Source organism: Cicer arietinum, chromosome 6 (genome assembly GCF_000331145.2).
Source record: "Cicer arietinum cultivar CDC Frontier isolate Library 1 chromosome 6, Cicar.CDCFrontier_v2.0, whole genome shotgun sequence".
NCBI classification, from domain to species: Eukaryota; Viridiplantae; Streptophyta; class Magnoliopsida; order Fabales; family Fabaceae; genus Cicer; species Cicer arietinum.
In genome coordinates, this window is record NC_021165.2 from 30,709,270 (window position 1) to 30,733,812 (window position 24,543).

A 24,543-nucleotide genomic window follows, 5' to 3' on the forward strand; every position below is an offset into this window, starting at 1 on the left:
AGAACACTTAAACAAATCATAATCAATATCCAAGCCTTAAACTTGAAATAAAATTGTGAGGAACATTATACATTTTTTTTAGGAATAAAAAAAGATAGAGAACACTTTAAACAAACCATAATCAGTATCCAAGCCTTAATCAAATACAGAGAAAACCTGTAACTGTTCTTTGAAGAACATGCAAAATAACAAAACCCAGAAACCCTAAGTCTTAAACAAAATACAAAAATGGCAAAAATCCTAAGTCTCAACTCTAAAATAAAACCTAAAAAAGCCTTGTCAAAAGACATCATAAACAAAAAAAATAAAAACATTAAAAGATATAACCTTTAATAGCAAATGTATGGTGATACTTCAACGCTTCAATACATCAAGTTTGTTCGATTATTAACCTGAACAATTAATATAAATACATGTTAGCCAAATATGTTGAACGAAAACGAAAACCCCAAATTTGAAAGACAAAAAAAAAAGCTACAAAATAACTAAAATAATGAAGGATGTTAGACTTACAATGGAACCACAATGAACATAAATTGGAACGAGAACGAGAGGATCTCAAAGAGAGAACTGAAGAAAACAAAGGAGTTAGGGTTTAAAGGTGGAAAAGGCGAAGAGGAACAAGTGAGTTGTGTGTGGAAGCGGAATGAAAATCTAGGGTTTGATTATTAATGTTAAGTATTTATACTTTGGATTGCGGTAGGATTGGGCCTGTTGTTTTCCAGTGGCCCAAATGCCCCCACATACATATATGGTCGAGTTCGGTTTATTACGGTCCAATCTTTACAACTCAAACATGCCCGTGTATAACCAGCCCAATCCGCCTTTCTTCACCCGCTTACCCATTATATTCGGCTTTATCCGTCTGCATGCGTGTTTTGGGCCTCAGACCGGTCGGTTTCGGTTGGGCCAGCAGATCTTGTCCAGCCCTAATGTCGTGTATGTCACATTTTTGTATGTTCCTACTTAATACTCTTCGATTCACAATAAATGTCACAATTAGTCGTACGAAAGGTGTAGGTAATTTGATTGATGAACTAAAAAACACTAAAGAAGTACGAAAAAGATGTCAGATCACTCTCTCTACTAATAAATTAATCATTAATGTTCGGCTAAAATAAATATCGCAATTATAAAAAATAAATTTCAATTATATTCTCTAATTAATATATGAAGAAAAAAAATTATAGAATATAGAGATTACATTTTTTAAATAGTAAAAAATCAATAAAAGAAATCGCTAGAAGGAGGGGTTGAACCTCCGACCTTGTGGTTAACAGCCACACGCTCTAACCAACTGAGCTATTCCAGCACATGTTAATTTGATTTAAATAAAATATTATATTATTAAGCTATATATTAAAAATGCTTTAACAAATGTGTTCTTAGTTTTTGTTATTAGTAGAAATATCAGCAGCATCATCCGACTCAGCAGCATCATCTGACTCATCAGCATCAGGATGTGCAGAAGTATCAGGAATATCATCAGCGGTCTGCTCCATCTGTGGCGGCTGAGGGACATCCTCCTCCATATGTGCATGCTTGGTGGAGTCAACATCATCGTCCTGAACCTCCTGTTGTCTTCGACGACGCTGCCTAATAGGACGATTTGCTTCGTTGCGTCGTCTGTTTGATGTTGTTGGTGGAATTCTCTCTACATTATCACGTCTGTCACCTATGATGTTACGAATAATCTGACCAAAGCCACCTCTCATTCTAGGCACTGCAATATATCAATATACCAATATTAAAAACAAATGAAAAAAAAATTAAAAAAAACCCAAATTACATTTCGAAAATTTCACTGGGAAACCAAACTTTCGAAACCTAATTTCGAAACTTTCCATCAATCTCAAAGTTCCGAAGCCCAGTTTTTCGAATCTTTCAGAAATGCTTGAATCTTTTACATTTCGAATATTTCACCTTCAAGGAAACCTTCAAAACTTTTGAACTTCGAATGTTTCAAGTTCAAGGAAAGGTTCGAAAGGTTGAACATTTCTGGAAAAAACTTGCTTCGAAGGTTTGACATTCATAGAAAGTTTTGAATGTCTGGAAAAAGCTGGAAAAAGAAAGGCTTCGAAAGTTTAAGATTCAAGGAAAGGTTCGAAGGTTTGGAAAATTCTGGAAAAACAAGGCATCGAAAGTTTAACATTCAACGAAATGTTCGAAGGTTTTGGAAAAATCTGGAAAAAAAAAGGCTTCGAATGTTTAACATTCAAGGAAAGGTTCGAAAAATCCTTACTTTTTCACTTCGAATGTGTGAAAGGTTCGAATATTTGGTAGGGTGGGAGAATCGGATGTTTCAGAGTTTCGAACAAATGGGGAAAAAAAGGAAAGTTAATTTTTTTTAGGATTTTATAGTTAAAATTAGGGGCAGTATGGTCTTTTACTTATAGTTGGGGGGTGGGAGGTAAAAGTGGGGGGGGTGCGCAGTACAATTCTCCTCAAACATTCCCGTGTATAACCAGTCCAATCCGCCTTTCTTCACCCACTTACCCATTATATCCGGCTTTATCCGTCCGCATGCGTGTTTTGGGCCTCAGACCGGTCGGTTTCGGTTGGGCCAGCAGATCTTGTCCAGCCCTAATGTCGTGTATGTCACATTTTTGTATGTTCCTACTTAAATACTCTTCGATTCACAATAAATGTCAAAATTAGTCGTACGGAAGGTGTAGGTAATTTGATTGATGAACTAAAAAACACTAAAGAAGTACGAAAAAGATGTCAAATCACTCTCTCTACTAATAAATTAATCATTAATGTTAGGCTAAAATAAATATCGCAATTACAAAAAATAAATTTCAATTATATTCTCTAATTAATATATGAAAAAAAAAAAAACAATTATAGAATATAGAGATTACATTTTTTAAATAGTAAAAAATCAATAAAAGAAATCGCTAGAAGGAGGGGTTGAAACTCCGACCTTGTGGTTAACAGCCACACGCTCTAACCAACTGAACTATTCCAGCACATGTTAATTTGATTTAAATAAACTATTATATTATTAGGCTATATATTAAAAATGCTTTAACAAATGTGTTCTTAGTTTTTGTTATTAGTAGAAATATCATATAAAATGAAATTTCAAATGTATTTTTATTTTATTTGTAGAAGTATCATACAATGAACATTAGCAATAAGAAAGCTCTCAGTTTTTATGTAGTAATCAAAGCCATATTCGGGGAAAAAAATCAATTCTGGTTATATTTTTTGAAAACACGAAAAAATAGATATATTACATAGTTGAATTAATTGTGTGGTTCCATGGCAATTAAAAAATAGGTCGATTAATTGTATGGAGTTGACAAAGTCAATGACCTTTTTTTTTCTTATATGATTATATCCATTGGGAGAAAAATTATTCGGCTGATAAATTAGCTCCATTAGGTTTAAATGTTGTGGGGATAGTTTGATGGAATTCCATTTCCCTTGAGGTTTAGACTAATTTCATTGGTAATAGAATAGGTCTTCTTTGTTATAAGTCCAATTAAATTGTGTTAGACTTTGTTTTGTTTTAGTTATTTTAGTTTTGTATTAATTTTTCCTTCATGGATGTTTTATCTCTTTGATTTTTCTTTTAAGATGTTTTATGAATTAGATGTGGAGTGTTATCAACACTTTTGTTCCCTTGGGTTTTATATGATCCCTCCAAGTTTATTTTTTCCAATTTTTATTTTAATATATTTATTAGAATATTGTAAATAATATGTGCTATATCATTCTCAGTTTTTCTAAAAATCTTTCTATAAAACAATGGTCTCTCAAACTTTTTTGATCAACAATTTTGATCTCTATTTTTAACTCAACTAATGTGTATCATTTAAATTTTTTAAAACATCTTTATAATATTAAAAGATTCTCATCTATAAAAATTTATAATTTATTAATAAAAGATGAATTAAATATTAATTTTTAAGCGTCAAAAACTTAAAAAAAAAAGACATATTTAATTCATTTATTATTAAAAAATATTAAATTTTTGTGAATAAGATTCTTATAATATTTTGAATGCAAAAAATATTTCAAAAATGAAGAGGATACATATGAATTGTTTTAAAAACTATAAACAAAATTATTTACGAAAAATATTTGAAGAACTATTATTTAAAAAAGACTAAAAAAAGAAATATGGTAAATTTATTAAATATAAAATTTTATTTAACTCTAGCATAAAATAAAATAAGTCCTATCAATGGGCCATAGCAATTTTATATGGACAAAGTAAAATGATTGACTAAAAGTAAAGAATCTCATAGTACAAGGGCATAAACTAAACTTTTTCTTTTACAATGACTAAAATTAGATTATCTTGATATTTACATGTACTAAAAAGAGTTTAAACTCAATTTTTTATATACATGTATTTATTCATTTTATTTAATTATTTTTGTAAACTATAAATATTAATTTCCTTTCAATCGAAAATGTAATATAAAATTCATTTTATTCTTATTTATAAGACCGTTTGTCATTTTTTACGCATATTAAAAAGAATTGATAGTTTAACAATGTGTATGACTATTATTATATTACTCTGTGTACAGATGGATCCAATGTTAGTTTTTTATATGATAAGATAATTTTATAGTATTAATATGGGACACGTTTAGAAAGAGTGATAAATATAATTAGAAATTTGCAAAGGGTCTTCTATTTAGAAGTAAACGAATATGTCTAAATGGTCTTAGAATTAGGGACGGAGGAAATATAATTTTATTTTATTGTTGTCTAATTATTATTATTTTATTATATTAATTATAATAAATTTAATTTTTTATTTTAAATACTCCATTTGTCTAAAGGACATTTAAGGAACATATTTTTAGATTAAATTTAAGGAACACATATACATAAAATAAACACATTAAATTAAATATTTTTTTTTTTTTAATATTGATATATATGAAAAATGACTTTTGTGGTTTCAAAAGAGTGCATAAGTTACTCACAGTAGATATAAATATATTATGCAAGATCAACAGAGTTTATGATGCACAAGATCAGTATGAGCTGCAAGTGCAGAGCATACTTAATATGCAAAAATTAAACAATAGTTTTTACAATGCAAGATATTAAACACATGAATAAAATTAATCCATAATTAATTGTTACAATGGTTTTGGAATACTGAAAAGAAAATATTACAAGTTTTGGAAATATTAGAGACACTCAAGATTTCTAACTCTGTGTGTTTTTTTCCGTTCTAAAAACTCTACCTCGGAAGCGAAGGGAAATCTTCCTTATATAGGAAAAGAATCCTTCTTTTCCTGACTTTTGTCGTGGAGGAAATGATGAGATTCCTTCTACTTTTTGCTTTCGGTGGTAGTGAAAGAAATGACAGACAAGTGCAGACAACTTTTAGCTTTTGCTTTTGTCTTTTTGACTTTCTTCTTTTGCTTTCTGAGAACGAAATTTCCACGAAAATTCATTTTGTTGTTTTTCTTTTTATGTCCACAACCAAAAAATGGGTTGTGCCCAATACATGTCAAACTAAACAGATTTTTGGATAAAAAATACAATTTTTGAATTGAGCCTAAAATATTCGGACCAATGTCTTAATTATTTGATAGGAGTGAAGATGCCAAAACAATCATCTTCCTTATCATCTCCCAATTTAATGGAAGCTTCTCTATAAATAGCAACATTTTAGAGGCAGAAAAGACAACACAATTTTCATATTATGAGTCAAATTTCTATCAAAAATATTTCTGAGTCATTTCTTTTTGTCTCTAATGCACAAAAGTAAATAAAAAAACTTTGTTCTATAAACAATTATTGATCAATACACTTAATGTGAACTTGCAATTTGCCCTTAACAGTTGGTACTCTGACTATAAAATGGAGAAGTTTGAACTTGAAATGCGTTTCTTCTCCGCGTTTAATATGTGAGTTTATGCACTAAACTCTTTAAAAAAAAAATTCACAAATTAAAAAATAAAGAAACCAAAATCAACAAAACTAAAATAAAAAATATATATATATATATATCAAAATATAAAAAAAAAAAAAAAAAAAAAAAAAAAAAAAAAAAAAAAAAAAAAAAAAAAAAAAAAAAAAAAAAAAAAAAAAACAAAAAAAACAAAAAAAAAAACAAAAAAACTCATTAAAACATTATTTTTACAAGAGTAGTTACATAGTTGATGTCGTATTGGGGTGGACAACAGGCGGGTCCGGACGGTTCCGAGCCCAAATTCTAAATTCGGTCCAATCCACCGGTGGTCAAAAGAGACCCAATTTCGTCCATTTAAATTTTCGGTTTGGACAGGTGTCGGATCACGGGTGCGCGGGTCTTACGGGTAGGTAAATTCGGGTCAGACACTTTTTGGGTTATGTAACATTTGTTGGCTAAATTTTGTCCAATAAAGTCTGTAATTTTTTTTTGGACCATTCAAAAAAATTTGGCACAATAAATTTTTTTCTCCAATAAAGTTTGAAACTTTTTTTGCCCCATTCAAAAACATTTGCCCCAATTAATTTTACCAAGCATTTTTATATTTATTTAACAGGTTAATTTGAGTAAAACAATTTTGTTAATTTATTCATTCATTATTAAACTATTTTTGACTTAGTTTTCCTTTGATACTTAACCCTTTGACAATGCAAAACTAATCAAAATAATAATACTTTCATTTATCAATATATTAATCTAATTTTGTCTCACTTTTAAATTGATTATCTTTTCTTATTTTTTCACTGATTGATGATGAACTATCTGATCATAAATCAATATAAGATTTAAATCTTTAATGGTACTCTATATCATTTCAATTTACAAATAAAATTTATTTCAGCCATAAACCTGCACATATAACATATTTTAAATTAGAAACCAAATTATTAAGAATAGATGAAATGTAATTAAAATAAAATAAAAAACAGAACACTTAAACAAATCATAATCAATATCCAAGCCTTAAACTTGAAATAAAATTGTGAGGAACATTATACATTTTTTTTAGGAATAAAAAAAGATAGAGAACACTTTAAACAAACCATAATCAGTATCCAAGCCTTAATCAAATACAGAGAAAACTAACTGTTCTTTGAAGAACATGCAAAATAACAAAACCCAGAAACCCTAAGTCTTAAACAAAATACAAAAATGGCAAAAATCCTAAGTCTCAACTCTAAAATAAAACCTAAAAAAGCCTTGTCAAAAGACATCATAAACAAAAAAAAATAAAAACATTAAAAGATATAACCTTTAATAGCAAATGTACGGTGATACTTCAACGCTTCAATACATCAAGTTTGTTCAATTATTAACCTAAACAATTAATATAAATACATGTTAGCCAAATATGTTGAACGAAAACGAAAACCCCAAATTTGAAAGACAAAAAAAAAGCTACAAAATAACTAAAATAATGAAGGATGTTAGACTTACAATGGAACCACAATGAACATAAATTGGAACGAGAACGAGAGGGTCACAAAGAGAGAACTGAAGAAAACAAAGGAGTTAGGGTTTAAAGGTGGAAAAGGCAAAGAGGAACAAGTGAGTTGTGTGTGGAGGCGGAATGAAAATCTAGGGTTTGATTATTAATGTTAAGTATTTATACTTTGGATTGCGGTAGGATTGGGCATGTTGTTTTCCAGTGGCCCAAATGCCCCCACATACATATATGGCCGGGTTCGGTTTATTACGGTCCAATCTTTACAACTCAAACATGCCCGTGTATAACCAGCTCAATCCGCCTTTCTTCACCCGCTTACCCATTATATTCGGCTTTATCTGTCCGCATGCGTGTTTTGGGCCTCAGACCGGTCGGTTTCGGTTGGGCCAGCAGATCTTGTCCAGCCCTAATGTCGTGTATGTCACATTTTTGTATGTTCCTACTTAATACTCTTCGATTCACAATAAATGTCACAATTAGTCGTACGAAAGGTGTAGGTAATTTGATTGATGAACTAAAAAACACTAAAGAAGTACGAAAAAGATGTCAGATCACTCTCTCTACTAATAAATTAATCATTAATGTTCGGCTAAAATAAATATCGCAATTATAAAAAGTAAATTTCAATTATATTCTCTAATTAATATATGAAGAAAAAAAAAACAATTATAGAATATAGAGATTACATTTTTTAAATAGTAAAAAATCAATAAAAGAAATCGCTAGAAGGAGGGGTTGAACCTCCGACCTTGTGGTTAACAGCCACACGCTCTAACCAACTGAGCTATTCCAGCACATGTTAATTTGATTTAAATAAACTATTATATTATTAAGCTATATATTAAAAATGCTTTAACAAATGTGTTCTTAGTTTTTGTTATTAGTAGAAATATCATATAAAATGAAATTTCAAATGTATTTTTATTTTATTTGTAGAAGTATCATACAATGAAAATTAGCAATAAGAAAGCTCTCAGTTTTTATGTAGTAATCAAAGCCATATTCGGGGAAGAAATTCAATTCTGGTTATATTTTTTGAAAACACGAGAAAATAGATATATCACATAGTTGAATTAATTGTGTGGTTCCATGGCAATTAAAAAATAGGTCGATTAATTGTATGGAGTTGACAAAGTCAATGACCTTTTTTTTTCTTATATGATTATATCCATTGGGAGAAAAATTATTCGGCTGATAAATTAGCTCCATTAGGTTTAAATGTTGTGGGGATAGTTTGATGGAATTCCATTTCCCTTGAGGTTTAGACTAATTTCATTGGTAATAGAATAGGTCTTCTTTGTTATAAGTTCAATTAAATTGTGTTAGACTTTGTTTTGTTTTAGTTATTTTAGTTTTGTATTAATTTTGCCTTCATGGATGTTTTATCTCTTTGATTTTTCTTTAAGATTTTTTATGAATTAGATGTGGAGTGTTATCAACACTTTTGTTCCCTTGGGTTTTATATGATCCCTCCAAGTTTATTTTTTCCAATTTTTATTTTAATATATTTATTAGAATACTGTAAATAATATGTGCTAATTTTGAGGTGTCAATATTATTGAAATATCTTTATTATTATGTGATGCATTTGCACTCTAATTTTAGAATTAAAAAAATTTAGCACAATACTTGTAAATTCGCACAGATTTGCGTCGTTATGTGCAAATTAAATAGTTTGATTTAATAAAAAAAATATTAATTTTTAAAATAATTTTTTTGGTAGAATAAATATAATAATGGAAATTTTGGATTAAAATGAATATTAAAAATTTAAAGTCACTCATTTCTCAACAACAGTTTGTCCCTTGATCTATTAAAATATTGTTAATTATTTTAAAATTCAAATGGATTAAAATAAAAAAATTAAATAAGTTTTTCGTCTTTGTAAATATATCATATTTTATTTTCAGTTTTTCTAAAAATCTTTCTATAAAACAATGGTCTCTCAAACTTTTTTGATCAACAATTTTGATCTCTGTTTTTAACTCAACTAATGTGTATCATTTAAATTTTTTAAAACATCTTTATAATATTAAAAGATTCTCATCTCTAAAAATTTATAATTTATTAATAAAAGATGAATTAAATATTAATTTTTAAGCGTCAAAAACTTAAAAAAAAAACATATTTAATTCATTTATTATTAAAAAAAATTAAATTTTTGTGAAAAAGATTCTTATAATATTTTGAATGCAAAAAAATTTCAAAAATGAAGAGGTTACATATGAATTGTTTTAAAAACTATAACCAAAATTATTTACGAAAAATATTTGAAGAACTATTATTTAAAAAAGACTAAAAAAAGAAATATGGTAAATTTATTAAATTTAAAAATTTATTTAACCCTAGCATAAAATAAAATAAGTCCTATCAATGGGCCATAGCAATTTTATATGGACAAAGTAAAATGATTGACTAAAAGTAAAGAATCTCATAGTACAAGGGCATAAACTAAACTTTTTCTTTTACAATGACTAAAATTAGATTATCTTGATATTTACATGTACTAAAAAGAGTTTAAACTCAATTTTTTATATACATGTATTTATTCATTTTATTTAATTATTTTTGTAAATTATAAATATTAATTTCCTTTCAATCGAAAATGTAATATAAAATTCATTTTATTCTTATTTATAAGACCGTTTGTCATTTTTTACGCATATTAAAAAGAATTGATAGTTTAACAATGTGTATGACTATTATTATATTACTCTGTGTACAGATGGATCCAATGATAGTTTTTTATATGATAAGATAATTTAATAGTATTAATATGGGACACGTTTAGAAAGAGTGATAAATATAATTAGAAATTTGCAAAGGGTCTTATATTTAGAAGTAAACGAATATGTCTAAATGGTCTTAGAATTAGGGACGGAGGAAATTTAATTTTATTTTATTGTTGTCTAATTATTATTATTTTATTATATTAATTATAATAAATTTAATTTTTTATTTTAAGTACTCCATTTGTCTAAAGGACATTTAAGGAAAATATTTTTAGATTAAATTTAAGGAACACATATACATTAAATTAAATATCTATTTTTTTTAATATTGATATATATGAAAAATGACGTTTATGGTTTCAAACGAGTGCATAAATTACTCACAGTAGATATAAATATATTATGCAAGATCAACAGAGTTTATGATGCACAAGATCAGTATGAGCTGCAAGTGCAGAGCATACTTAATATGCAAAAATTAAACAATAGTTTTTACAATGCAAGATATTAAACACATGAATAAAATTAATCCATAATTAATTGTTACAATGGTTTTAGAATACTGAACATAAAATATTACAAGTTTTGGAAATATTTGAGACACTCAAGATTTCTAACTCTGTGTGTTTTTTTCCGTTCTAAAAACTCTACCTCGGAAGTGAAGGGAAATCTTCCTTATATAGGAAAAAAATCCTTCTTTTCCTGACTTTTATCGTGGAGTAAATGATGAAATTCCTTCTACTTTTTGCTTTCAGTGGTAGTGAAAGAAATGACAAACAAGTGCAGACAACTTTTAGCTTTTACTTTTGTCTTTTTGACTTTCTTCTTTTGTTCTCTGAGAACGAAATTTCCACGAAATTTTTTTTTGTTGTTTTTCTTTTTATGTCCACAACCAAAAAATGGGTTGTGCCCAATACATGTCAAACTAAACAGATTTTTTGATAAAAAATACAATTTTTGAATTGGGCCTAAAATATTCGGACCAATGTCTTAATTATTTGATAGAAGTGAAGATGCCAAAACAATCATCTTCCTTATCATCTCCCAATTTAATGGAAGTTTCTTTATAAATAGCAACATTTTATAGGTAGAAAAGACCACAATTTTCATATTATGAATCAAATTTCTATCAAAAATATTTATGAGTCATTTCTTTTTGTCTCTGATGCACAAAAGTAAATAAAAAAACTTTGTTCTATAAACTATTATTGATAAATACACTTAATGTGAATTTGCAATATTCTTTAAGGATTTCAAAATATCTTTAAAAAAATTCATAATTTACTTTAACCAGTTTAATCCAATATATATAGATTAATGGAGACAAATCACCTAAAATTTAGTATATTACACATACTTTAGAATTTAATTATGCAACCTTCATCATCTTCTTGTTCAATATTTGTAACATACCCCCAAACAAAATATCCAACAATTTAATTATAATATATATATATATATAGTCACATTTTTCTGCAATTGATCAAACAAATTAATGTAAATGCAAATTCAGAATTCAATTCATATGCTGTTCTTTCTTTGCATGTTTAGTCTCTCCTTCACCTCTATCAGATACAAAGATTAGCTGTTACACAGTACTTGAACCAGAAAATTCTAAACATCATCATAAGATTGTTAACCATGTTTAGCATCTAATAAGTCTAACTAAAAGTTAATCTATTAAGTAAACCAGTACAGAAAGTAACTTATCTACAATCACTACAAAAAATGATTTTAGCTTTTCCTTATGATCATTGAACAAACAGATTCATAGGTTAAGGAATCAATTAATGGTGTTAACATCCTATATCAAGAACAGCTGCATTCTTTGGAGCACTGAACATAATAATCTCTTGCAGCAAGCAAATTTACCAATCCTCCAAATTCTTACATCAACAATTCTCCTGATATAAACAGCTTCTTTCTCTGAAGGCATAATATAGGCATGAGTTAATATTGCTATTAGAATTGTAAATATTGAAAAACATGCAGCATATAACATGTGATGATAGTGCAGAGGGTCACCCTTGGTGGGACAATTTATCCTGTTTGTTTCAAAACTAATGAGAGCAGCAAGGATCGAAGATTTTAAAAAACAATCTGCAACCGCAATTGTGGTTGTGACATCAAGGTTTTTGACGTCACTGCAACGGCCACAAACATGACAACATAATTTGTATTTAAATGCAATTTTCCACAATACAAAAGGATCACAATTTAAAACTTTCGGTTGAATTATATACAATATTGTAAAAGGGTTATATCATGTCATGCACTAACTATACCAAAAGTTTATATTTAGAATAGTGAATTTACCTTATATACTCAATCTTTCTCACATAGAGATTCTACCAAAGTTGATGGTAGTTCAGATATAACTTGACCCTTACATTCATGAGGAGACCTGTTTAAATAAAAGAAAAAAGAATGTCAGAGAGAAGCATTGGATTTAATATAATAACAATGAGTATTGCAGCATTAGATTATAACAATACCCTGAAGGATTATCATTTGAAGGACTTGGTGCTTGATCGCCCAAAAAACCAATGTCCTCACAAGTAAAATCTAGATCATTTAACATTTCAGTAAATGAGAAGTCCAAGCCGAGGGCGTCGAAGTTAGGGAAATCCATGTCAAATAAGTGAACTTCATTGTTTGAAGTCTCATTAGGTGGCAATGATTTGTCCAAGTCCAAACTTTGAGGCCTATCAGATGAATCAAAGTCCAATCTGCTTCTGACATGATCTCTCTTAATCGTCTTGTCCGAATTCATTTTAACAGGAGAAATGCAATGACTACTCTCTATATAAGCCATTTGTTTTGCAGGGCTAACCATAACTCTCTTGGTCGAAATTACAGTGTAACAAGTGGATGTAGTCTGAGAAATCTCAGGAGGGGATATATTTGTATCGCTTTGATTGGAATTTGCTCTCGGAGGTGTCTTGGGAACCGGTGAATTGGTTGGGATAGAAGCTCGAGGCTGGTTAAATAAGCATTTCACAACACTCGATCCTTGAACCTGTGATCCACTTGGTACACAGTTCACAGCTGATGATTGAGCTGCAGTAGAAGGGTGAGAAACTATTTGATGGTTGGCAGCACCGTTTGATTGTGGCAGTGTGTTTTGACCTGAGAGTGATGACATAACAAAATTATAATCGGCACTTTCATGAACGAATACTTATCGAGTACTTATCAAATGCAAAAGCAAACATACAAGTACAACTATACCATGAATTGGAATTTTCCTACTCGATGATCGGCTGCCGCGAGATCTCTTTGCAGCTGAAGGTGCATCAACTGCTTTAGTATCTTTTCTCTTTCTGTCAGATACACTCAAAATTGGTGTTGTGAAGTTTCCATTCTCTGCAATGGTGTTATCTGACTGAGGAACTGATAGTATATTTGATGTGTTTTGAGTTGTAATGGTATTAGTAGGAACACCTAAATAGAAAACAGCAAATACCACAATTAAGAAACACCACTACATAATTCAAAACAACATGAAAAGTTGAATGTTAAATCAGTTTTCACTTCAATTGAAACTTAGTCCTAAAGTGTGGTTTTGATTAATAATTTGTTTAGAACTAAATGTAGAAACAAAGTTATAGAACCATACTTTTAGACATTACCAAGAATCAACTAACTGTATCTAGGGTTTAAAAAAAAATATGTCTATGGCTGCAATTTGGATTGCAACATCAATGTTTATGATGCCTCTGCAAAGAAAAAACTACCGCAATTGAGATAGCACCAACCACACATTTTGTCGCAATATTAAAAATCAAAACTACAACTGTAATTTAAAACATCAAATGTATCTAATTTTTAACTAACCCTAACATAAACATATCATAAAGTAGACACAATTGAGGTAGCATCAACCACGTTTGATTGAAATTCTCCAAATTATCAAGAATCACAGAACAAAACTATCACTGCAATTTAAAACTGAGTGTATCAAATATAACTAATTAAAAAAAAACCTAAAATAAACATAATTAACAGCAACTAATCAGATAACAACAATTAACCTAAATTAAAACAAGATCCAAAAAAATCACACTAACATTTCAACTAGTACTAATTAACCAAGGAAAGTGTTTAGTTACCGAGTTTCGATTGAGGAACCACCACAGGTTTTGCATTCGACACAGGGACGTTGGTCGAAGAAATACTTTTACTAGCAATGTAAACATTCATAACATTTTGCACACCATGCAACAGATTCTGAATCCTGTTTTTCTCTTGCTCCATGAAAACCCTTTCTTGATCCAACATCACCTTTTGTTCTTTCAAACATATATACTCATCAAGCATCTCACCCAAGCTCAATAAACTCTTTGGAACCTAACAAAATAAATAAATAAATAAAAATTAAAACTTTAACATTGATGAAAACGACCCATTATTGAAAATGAGAATAAAAATAAAAATTAAGAAAAAGGGGTTGTTTAAAACGGAAATGGGTAGTGAAAAACCTCGTTGATTGGAGAATGTGCTATGAAAGAAGAAGCTTCGTTTCTGAAGGATTTTCTAGTTTCGGAGAAATTGTTGTCGCAGAGGTATCTGTCGACGATGAAAGCAACTTGGATCGGAGTTACCTTACCTTTTCCGAAGGTTTCAGGTTTTTTAGGTTTGGATTGTTTTCCCATTGTTGTAGATTTTGGAGAGTGTGATTTGGTGAAGTGAATGTTATTATTTATTTATTTTAGGGATTGTTGAAAAGTGTGATGAGAGAGGGAAATGAAAGGCGCGAGAGTCTTGTTTTTTGTTTTGCGTTTCAAATATTTATTCACTGTTTTGGCGGAAACTACAAAATAGATAACGTTGGTTACCGCCTCTTATTAAGATCCAAAACATGAGAAGATAATTATTATTTTTTTATGAAGAGAGAAAGATAATTAAGTTGAGGGAAGAAAAAGATTTTGAAATTAATTTTTTTCTTTTTACACATTGATTCAACTATTATATAAGTTAATTGTATGAATTGTATTTAAAGATTTAGCTTTTTTTAATTTTTATTTTATTTTAAGTTTGAAGTTGGTTTTAAAGTGAGATTTATTTGCATCCTTAAAAAACGAAAAATAAAATTTAATTTAATTTTTGGAATAAAATATACTTTGAAGGTAAATTGTTGCAATTTATTGATAGGATCCTTTTTATGGGATGTTAGCGAACTTCAGTTCTCTAAATGATATATTATGCTAGTGAGTTTCGTGAAAAAGTTTTAAATTATGACGACCATTTGGGTACACACTTAAATAGATATAGAAAAAAATTAAATGATAATTAATTTTAAATCATTAAATAATTATGTATTTTTGTGTATATTGACCAAAATCTTGTGACCAACCAAGTATTTTTTGGACCTCAAATTGGTCATGTTCACCTCTTTAACTAGGTGTCATCTTATTGTTAACTAACTTGAATTTGTTAATTCATTTTTGTTGAATTGGTGTCCTTGCTTTAAGTCTGGTTAAAAAATAATTTTTTATTTTAATTTTTATATAATATATGTTTTAAAAACTTTTTAAAATTGCAGCAACTGTACACATAAACAATAAGAGGCCTCCAACAAATTTTTAATTTCCAATTTTTTGACATAATAATTATTTGAATTGATATTTGTGTTTATCGTGGTCAATTAAAATCATATAAGTATGCAAAAGTATAGTTTTTCACTAAAAAGTCTTTTTAAAATATCATATTGAAATCTTCTAAAACTTTTCTATCAACACAACAAAATAATTGTTTTTTCACTCATCTCTTATAAGTGGCGATAATATATTAAGGTATGTGTTTTTAATTTATTTATCTCTTTTTAATCTGTTTATATATATTTCTAATTTATATGACATATAAGTAAATATTTATATTTTGAATTATTAGTCTTTTTTTTCAATTGTAGAGAAATCAATATTTTATTTGGGTGAAAACTAGAAGAAATTTTTTATTTTAAATAGTATCTTAATGATCAGATTTTATTGTTCGAAACTTAAATTAATTAATTTTTATTTAAGATCAATGATATCATAAGAAAGATTAAATAAATTAGTTTTATTATCGATTGAAAAAGAATTATTAAACAAAATCGATTACGATAATTTGATGAATGATTTTGCATCGAAAAAAGTGCAAAAAATAAATTTAAAATAAAATATTAATAATTTATTTATTAACTTTAAAAAACTTCAATAATTTTACTTTAGACCTTGTAACATATTGGACCGGACCTTAAAGATAGGATCTCTTTGCATGTGGTGGGTAACATCGTTCATGAAATGTCTTTCTCATCAACAAATAAAACATCAATATTTAATTAAGTTAAAATTATATTTTTAAACTACTATTTATTCATTTGCTAAATGTAGGCTGTTTTTTCATATGTATTTCGCCACTTCGTCACTTTTCAATTAATTAAAAATTATGACACATCGCTATTTGTGCCAAAATGGGAGGTGCGACAAAACTGAAATAAATGTCAAAATAGGGAAAAAATTCGATTTTAAAATAGAGAAAATAATTTTATGAGATTGATAAAGTGTTTACGTCCAGTTGGTAGGAGCTTTCTGACCAAGCCCAATATGCGAGCCAAGTCGATAATTGGCCATAAGCTTGGAGCTGACACCACAAGCTTATAACTAGTTTCTATTTTAGCTTACATGTAATCATTAGGATGGCTGTAATTGTGATTAAATCAAGACAATGATAAAATGATCTCTTAGGTCCATGCAATCAAATTAAACGTTGACTGCACTAATGTAATTATAAATATGTGGTATTATTATTTGCAAATTATATGATTACTATTAAAAAAAAAATAAGAGATTAAAGATTCGATTTTTTGATTCATATATATAAAGAAAATGATAAAAGAATCTACTTTATAGATCTAATATGTTATCCAACAAAGAGTAGTCATTATTAAACGATAGTAAAATTTAATCCAAATTTTTAAAATATTTGTTGAATTAATTCTGACCAAAAGATCTCCACTAATATTTTCTTTCCTTATAAAATGAATAATTCAAATATCTTTATTGATTCAAAAGATTTTGCATAGATTGAATGGTTGTAGCAAAACGATGCATTTGCTAATTTGGCTTATAATTAAAATCCAGAGCATTAGTAGAATGAATATAACAAATCACATACCTAATATACCCTTTGGTCCAAACAAAGGCAATTCTCTTTAGAATGAGTGCCAATTCTGCATGACTGCATGAGTGATATTATATCATCTCCCAATACTATTAAAACCTTCAATCCACTCACCATCTCCACTCCTTATAAAGCCCACAAAAACTAGTTTTATTTGTGCCCAATAAGAAATTGCCATCTAGATTAAGGACAATCAGATTCTCTAAATGCCATGGAATCCTTTGGCATAGTCAACCAAGCCTTCGTCAAATTAACTAATTTATAAAAAAATTAAGTGACAATATATATAAAATGAATGTTTTTCTAAAAGGTAAAATAAATGTACTACACAACTTTTTTATAATAATCTCTTCTACGTACTCATAAACAAATATAGAAGATGATCCAAATATATTTAGTAAAAAAAAAAAAAAAGATGATCCAAATACATAGAACATATTTGGGGCAGTAATTTAAGAAGAGTTACAAAATGTTTTACAAGAATATACTAAGTATTATTTATTATTTCAAAAAGTTTAACAGTAAATCTCAAATATATTAAATATAAAGAAAAATAAAAGGACATTTTAGGTTCAAAATTGTGCTATAACGTATCAAATGTATTTACAATATCTAAATTGTATTTAAGAGATACACGTGTTAAAATTTTGACAAAATAATGACTGCAATTATTAAATTTGATTTATTTTTTAAATTGATTTATTAAGTTTTTCTTTTAAATTGCTCATTTTAGTTTCAAAATGATGCTTATCATAATCTTTTATGTTTCGATTTTTTTTTTGTTAGAAACTCTAGAAACATCATTTTTTTTGTCAATGACTAATCTATCTCACATATTTTTACGAATATTTAAAATATTAATTTATTCTTTAAAAAATTAAAGTTAACCATTAAAATACACTTTTGGCTCCCAACTTTTAACATTCGACAACTTTTATCTTTATATTTTTAAAATAATATTTTTTATCTCTAACTTTAACCTATTTTGTAAATTGATGACCCCTTAGTTTTGATTAAGTTAAAATTGATGTGATCATTATTTTTTAATACCTAATATCACATAGAATATTACTTTAATTTTAGATTATTATTTATTTATTACCATTATAATTTGAAATAAAAAAAATTGAAAAAAAAAAGTGTAGAAGCATAAAAAAAAAAAGAGAAAGTTCTATTCACTAAAGCGTCCAAATTTGTCGTAGATTTTCACTTCAACTTGATTTGTTTGCATGCTGGTACTGTAGCAAGGCTCATAACCAGAAATGACATGGTTGGTAGTTTAGACAATCTCTACTCAGATGTTGAAAATATGAAGGAGAATTATATGCTAGCGAACCAAATAAAAAATGTTCTCCTAAATCCAAGAGCTCTCATCAATTCAATTGACATTAGTGACATTTTTTCATCAAACAACAAAGATGCTAACAACAACTTAAAAGGTGGAAATTTGAATTACTAGCTCTCTCCATTTTTATTTTTATTTTCAGTTTTTTTTTGAATTATAATTGTAATAAAAAATAATTTAAAAATAAAATACCACTTAATAAAATATTGGACTATTTCTACTTTGACTTAATCAAAATGAAGGATTTACTAATTTACAAAAGAGTTTAAGTTAAAAGACTAAAAGTATTATTTTGAAATTACAAAAGTCAAAATCGTCGTATTTAAAAAGTTGAGCAAAAGTACATTTTAGTAAAAAAAAAAAAGAAGTTAAAACCCAAAAAATATATCATGTTGTTTTGTTATTTTACTCGACAAAAAATTTAAATTAATTTTCGAATTATTAAATATTAACTAAAATGACTGCGTTTAATCTTAGGGGCTAATAGTATACTAAAGAAAAAAATAACAAAAAAAGGAAAATCATAAGGATTGGCATCTTGAGAAGATGAAAGGAGGGGCACTGCTGCTTCAACTATGGAATCCACCACCACGTTTCCACACTCTCTCTCTCCCATCTCTCTCCTCTCCTCTTCCTCTCTCAATCTCCGCCACCCAACAACAACAACTCCTCACAGCTAAAGAGAGAAGACAGTTAAGAAACGAACGAAGAGAGAGCAGTAACTGGAGAGAAGAAGTTGAAGATAAACTCATTAAGAAGACTAAGAAAGAGAATAAATCATGGATGGATGAACTCAACCTTGATAATTTAATGAAATTGGGTCCTCAATGGTGGGTTGTTCGTGTTTCGCGTGTTAAGGGTCACTATACTGCTGAAGTTCTCGCTCGTTCTTTGGCTAAGTTTTTTCCTGACATGGATTTTAAGGTTTGTGTTTTAGCTTTTTGCTTTATTTTGTTATTGTTTGCTTTGAATATGTTGTGTTGGGTTCTCAATTTTATGGATAAGAAACTATGGAGCATGGTGATGGACACCGGACATGGCATCACATATCCACAGCGGTAATAATTTGAGAATTAGTTAAATATAATCAATATGTAGGTACAGTGTTAGACACCAACACACACTCTCTGTAGCACCAACATCTCTAATTGAAGATATCAAACATATTTGTATCAAACATTGACACCTTAACTATGTTCAGTTAATTCATTATCTCAAATTATAATAGGTGTAGACATGTGACTCTTTTATTCCGTGGCAGTATTTTTGCTTCATATGACACACCTTTGATCAGAAGTGTCGGCACTATAGATATAAAGAGATGGTTTAGCTTTATGTAGTCTATGTCTGTGTGTTTGACACTATGTTTGAATGAAATTTTGGATAGATGTGAATGAAGGGTTGTGGAATGAAAGGGAAAGTATGTGTAAACTCTGTAAAGTTTCAGTTTTAGTGTATGTTTGGATAGAAGGCAGGTTTGGCAAAATCACTGGTGGCACCATGATTTTGTAGAAGCAACATAGTGTAGCTTTTGCCAAAATCATTGTGGCTTACCTTATTTTGTCAATCTCATCGTTAGTCCAAACACGCACTTAATGTGTCTTTGGTTTTGCGGTGACAAAAAATTGATTTTGAATGAAGTAATTTTGTAAAATTGATTTTAGTTAATAGTGAGTTGAATGTAAAGTGGTTTATATTCAAATACATTTACGTTAGTGTTAGTTAAACAATAAATTTGAGTGTGCAAATCCTGTTTGGAGTCGAGATGCAAATCTTAGCTTCAAGTTAGAATCAAATTTGGAGGATAAATCAATTCTACTTAATAACATCCTAACATGTCAAAATCAATTTTACACTCTTAAGGTCAATTTTGTTTCCTGCAAAAGTGGATCCAAACATACACTTGTAAAAATAAAAAATTAAGTAGGAGATTAAGTTATTAACTTGAGTGTAAATCATTGATTTGGTCCTTTAGGTGAGTCTGTCAATTTGAACACTAAAATTGACAAAATTACATAATATTATCGAAATTGAACATCTTTGATCACAATTTAGTCATTTTAGATCGGTCAATTTTGTCATAAATTAGTTGAGAGGGACTAATGTGATAGAAAGTTTTCATTTCTAGGAATCATTTTGTAATTTAGTTAACTTGTGAGACGAAATTGTCTGACCAATAATTTCAGGAACTGAAATGGTGATTGGCTCATGTAGTTTATGATAATCTATAATTTAGCTACATTCGTTCTAAATAAAAATCTATTAAATTACAATGGATTGGGTGCAAGCTGAAACAATATTTGCTTAGAATGTACTTACTTTTTTTTACCAAACTCCGAATTAGTCATGGTTCCTTTTCCGTAGATACTAACGGGTTAGAGACGAAAACATATTACAGAAAATTATTTGGAATGACTTTCATACCCTTCTTTCTTTTATTTCTTGTGTTAAACTCTCCATCTAAACACATTGTTTGGAGCTCGTAGTTAACAACCTCTATAGCAGTGACATTTCAGATCGAAGACATGTTTCGGTGTCCGACACCAGCACATTGGTTACAGTTAATTAATTCATTTTTCTTAAATTATTACCGTTGTCAATGTGTCAGCGTCATCGTTGTTTCCGGTGTCCATGTTAGTATCCATGCTTCATAGCTAACAACCCTATCGGCTGAGGGGATGAGAAAGCGAAGTAAGCTGATGAACAACTAAGAAATGATGTTTCATATGATGTTTGCTTGTTTATTTATTGATCTGTGGTAGTGTTTGGTTTTAGGTATATGCTCCTGCTATCCATGAGAAAAGGAGATTGAAGAATGGTTCCTACTCCGTTAAACCAAAGCCTCTTTTCCCGGGTTGTATTTTTCTGAGATGTGCGTTGAACAAACCACTGCATGATTACATAAGAGAGTATGATGGTGTTGGTGGCTTTATTGGATCCAAGGTTGGAAATACGTAAGCGCTTACAACTTGTGTTTAATGCATTACCAATTTTTTGCCAGTTACATCCTTTTCCATTTATAGTTATACCGAAAAATTAGATCATGTTCACTATACCATCTTCATCAATTTTTCAAATAAAGTAATGAAATGTGGATAGTTTTGAAAGTCAGCAACATATTTATAACCAAGGTTATTTAATGTTGAAGGGAGCCTTGGCGCAACGGTTGAAATTGTTACCTTGGTGACTAGGAGGTTACAAGTTTGAGTTGTTAAACTTTCTTGCAAATGCAGCATAAGTCTGCCAACTATTGTTTCAGAATAAGAATCTACATGCCATTATATTATCTGAGAACTTGATCACAATGATATAAAAAGTTTGAACCTTGTTTCGATAAATAACTTAATTAAATGCATATAACATAAGAGCTTATCATATAAGTGTTTATTTATAAGATACTTCTATAACAAAATCAAAAATGAAGTCAAACTGTTTGCGTATAAGCTATCTTGTAGAGCTTATGAAAATAAGCTAAAAACAACTTATAGACATATCATAAGTTGTTTCCATAAGCTCTCTCTCAAAAAGTACCAAAAGTGTTGATGTCAGTAGATAAGTTCTAATAAGACAATCCAAATAGGCCCTTAGTTCAAGTTGTCTTCTAGATTTTGTTGCCTATTCCTGTAAATCTTTTTTAGACAGTGAGAAGTTCTAACATTAAAGAAACTATCTAATGTCTCAAATGTATACTTTCTCCTTTTCAGCCTAAGTTGAAGCTTCCAATTGTTTTATCATTTGCAGAAAAAGACAGATTAATAAACCAAGGCCAGTATCTGAGGAAGATATGGAAGCAATCTTCAGACAGGCAAAAGAACAACAAGAAAATGCCGACAAACTATTTGAGGAAGAAGAGAAAAATGCTGTCCTAAACTCTGGGAAATCCAATAAAGAGTTAGAACTAGATGTTTCAAAAACCATTGTCGATTCTAAGCCTAAAAGGGGTTCGAGAAAAACATCTATCCAGGCCACAGTCACAGAAGCTACACCTTCTAAACCGGATTATAAACTTCTTGTTGCGGGTTCCACTGTTCGTATTATATCTGGATCGTTTTCAGGGTTTGCAGGTACCCTCAAGAAGCTGAATCGCAGATCCAAAATGGTGAGCTTTTCTCCTTCACAAGAATAACTTGACTAAATATTATCGTTCTATAAGAAATGTGAGAGTTTAAGGACTTTGCACTGATAATGTAAAACATTTTTACATATTCATCCAATTAGATTTCACCATGATACCATTTTGTCGAATCATTTTCTGAAATATTTTAATAGACATCTATACTGTGAAATCTGATTGGATGATTGGGTAAGAAGGTTATATATTATCGGTGTGTAATTTTTAAACTTAGAAGATTATACAAGTCTTTTGTGATTGGAATTGCTGATTTGTCTAAAATGGGTTGGTCACGTGGACCGGTTGGCCCACAAGTGAGCGTCATTCCTAATTACATCCGATCCAATAGACTACTTGGATCTATAATAGGTTTGGTTCTCAATCAGACCGGTCGGTCCAAGTCCAATAACACAACACTGACCACAAATTTTATATGTCCTTCTAGTTTCTTTATTAACTCATTTAACCTTTCTTGGCGCAGGCAACGGTGCATTTAACCATATTCGGGAAAGAGAACATAGTAGACCTAGATGTTAGTGAAATTGCTCCAGAGACTAATGAATCCCTTTAGGTTCTCTCCCCTCACCTGATGGTATGTTTCACTCTGAAAATAAAACTTTCAAGAGTTGATCTTTCGAGTTTTTCCACTTGTCGACAAAGTCCCTTTTCTTAAAGAAAATTTAATGATTTTTTTACCTAGTGCATAGTTGTATATTATGAACATGTACTTGTGCTTAATTTCCAAAAATGAAATATGAGATGTTTATAGACTGAGCCTAAAATTTGAAAGGGGTTTGTTGCATTATGCTGTTGTTAATGCACATTTCTTGACATAATGAATATCTCATTCAAAGTTTTAAAAAACACTTCCAACCACAATTGTGACTACACTGTTTTTTTTATGTCTGTGCAATCGCACAATCGCGATTGTATCGATTTTTCGAAATACCAATAATTGCAATGTGACTGATTTCAAAGCTTGCCTCTGAATTCATAAAAGAGATTGAGGGTTATGAAGTATGTTCACATGTCAACGAGGTTTACTCATATTTTAGCAACAACTTATTTCAACACATTTTTTGGGATTATTTTTTACATGAATTGTTAAGTAAGAAAGCTATTATTATTTGATATAGAGACTAAACTATTCAAACGTGCACACTAAGTCACTAACTTAGGTCGGCCATAAATATTACTATAAATAAATATTACTAACATGAACATTCTAACCAATGTGACATGACATTGAACCTATTATGATCAACATGTATACATAGAAAAAAGTCAAAAACCACTAAATAGTCTGAATTGAATAAATGAAAAGATACAGAAAGAAACATGTTATTCAAAAAGTTTTCATTTTGATTTAAAAGTTTTATGCCACCACAAGGGGATTTTTGAATGGTATACTAGCAGGGTGGTATAGGATCCCATCCAATTAAGTACCAACCACCAAATTTGATTGAATTGAATTCAATACGCCATAATTTATGTGATCAAATATAATTATTGAAAATAATGCTGCAATAAACAAAGTCCTGGTCCTACAAACCCCACATGTGGTTGATCATTGCTTCCATTTAGCACTTCGATGCTAACATCAACATGTGTGATGTGTGGAGTTCAAAATTCTGTTTGGTTGAGACCCTATCCTAAGGACTTGATATTTCCTCTTAATTTGTAAGATATAAAAGAGAATGGCTACTTTAAAAAGTTTAATTTTGATTTATTGTTAGTCTAAAAAATGTAATTAATTTTTTATTTAAAACTTAACCTTGTATTAAAAAACTT

General features: G+C 29.2%; 2 protein-coding genes and 3 non-coding genes across 5 annotated transcripts; 1 reads left to right on the forward strand and 4 right to left on the reverse strand.

Moving 5' to 3' along the window:
• Positions 1-1,238: 1,238 nt before the first annotated feature.
• TRNAN-GUU (transfer RNA asparagine (anticodon GUU)) lies at positions 1,239-1,312 on the reverse strand. Its single transcript has one exon. It is a non-coding gene; the product is annotated as a tRNA-Asn (tRNA).
• A 1,586-nt stretch (positions 1,313-2,898) lies between these two features.
• On the reverse strand, positions 2,899-2,972 carry TRNAN-GUU (transfer RNA asparagine (anticodon GUU)). The gene has a single exon. It is a non-coding gene; the product is annotated as a tRNA-Asn (tRNA).
• Positions 2,973-8,120: 5,148 nt separating this feature from the next.
• TRNAN-GUU (transfer RNA asparagine (anticodon GUU)) lies at positions 8,121-8,194 on the reverse strand. Its single transcript has one exon. It is a non-coding gene; the product is annotated as a tRNA-Asn (tRNA).
• Positions 8,195-11,630: 3,436 nt separating this feature from the next.
• Positions 11,631-14,869, reverse strand: LOC101491910 (uncharacterized). Its single transcript, XM_004506593.4, has 6 exons — positions 14,614-14,869; positions 14,245-14,482; positions 13,364-13,576; positions 12,628-13,261; positions 12,449-12,536; positions 11,631-12,058 (listed from the first exon to the last, which is right to left on the reverse strand). Exons 1-5 carry the CDS (start codon positions 14,785-14,787, stop codon positions 12,458-12,460), a joined length of 1,338 nt encoding a protein of 445 aa, XP_004506650.1. The 5' UTR covers positions 14,788-14,869; the 3' UTR covers positions 11,631-12,058; positions 12,449-12,457.
• Positions 14,870-19,141: 4,272 nt separating this feature from the next.
• LOC101491600 (uncharacterized) lies at positions 19,142-23,526 on the forward strand. The gene is made up of 4 exons (XM_004506592.4): positions 19,142-19,565; positions 21,417-21,595; positions 22,383-22,740; positions 23,234-23,526. Exons 1-4 carry the CDS (start codon positions 19,188-19,190, stop codon positions 23,321-23,323), a joined length of 1,005 nt encoding a protein of 334 aa, XP_004506649.1. The 5' UTR covers positions 19,142-19,187; the 3' UTR covers positions 23,324-23,526.
• Positions 23,527-24,543: the final 1,017 nt, after the last annotated feature.

Excerpts from the sequence above, each read along its gene's own strand:
- LOC101491910 (XM_004506593.4), bottom strand. The coding sequence starts at position 14,787 with ATGGGAAAACAATCCAAACCTAAAAAACCTGAAACCTTCGGAAAAGGT. Across the intron at positions 13,577-14,244 it reads GGTTCCTCAATCGAAACTCG|GTGTTCCTACTAATACCATT; the intron begins GTAACTAAACAC and ends TTTTCTATTTAG. Across the intron at positions 13,262-13,363 it reads TAGGAAAATTCCAATTCATG|GTCAAAACACACTGCCACAA; the intron begins GTATAGTTGTAC and ends CATCACTCTCAG.
- LOC101491600 (XM_004506592.4), top strand. The coding sequence starts at position 19,188 with ATGAAAGGAGGGGCACTGCTGCTTCAACTATGGAATCCACCACCACGT. Across the intron at positions 19,566-21,416 it reads TTCCTGACATGGATTTTAAG|GTATATGCTCCTGCTATCCA; the intron begins GTTTGTGTTTTA and ends GTTTGGTTTTAG. Across the intron at positions 21,596-22,382 it reads GGATCCAAGGTTGGAAATAC|AAAAAGACAGATTAATAAAC; the intron begins GTAAGCGCTTAC and ends TATCATTTGCAG.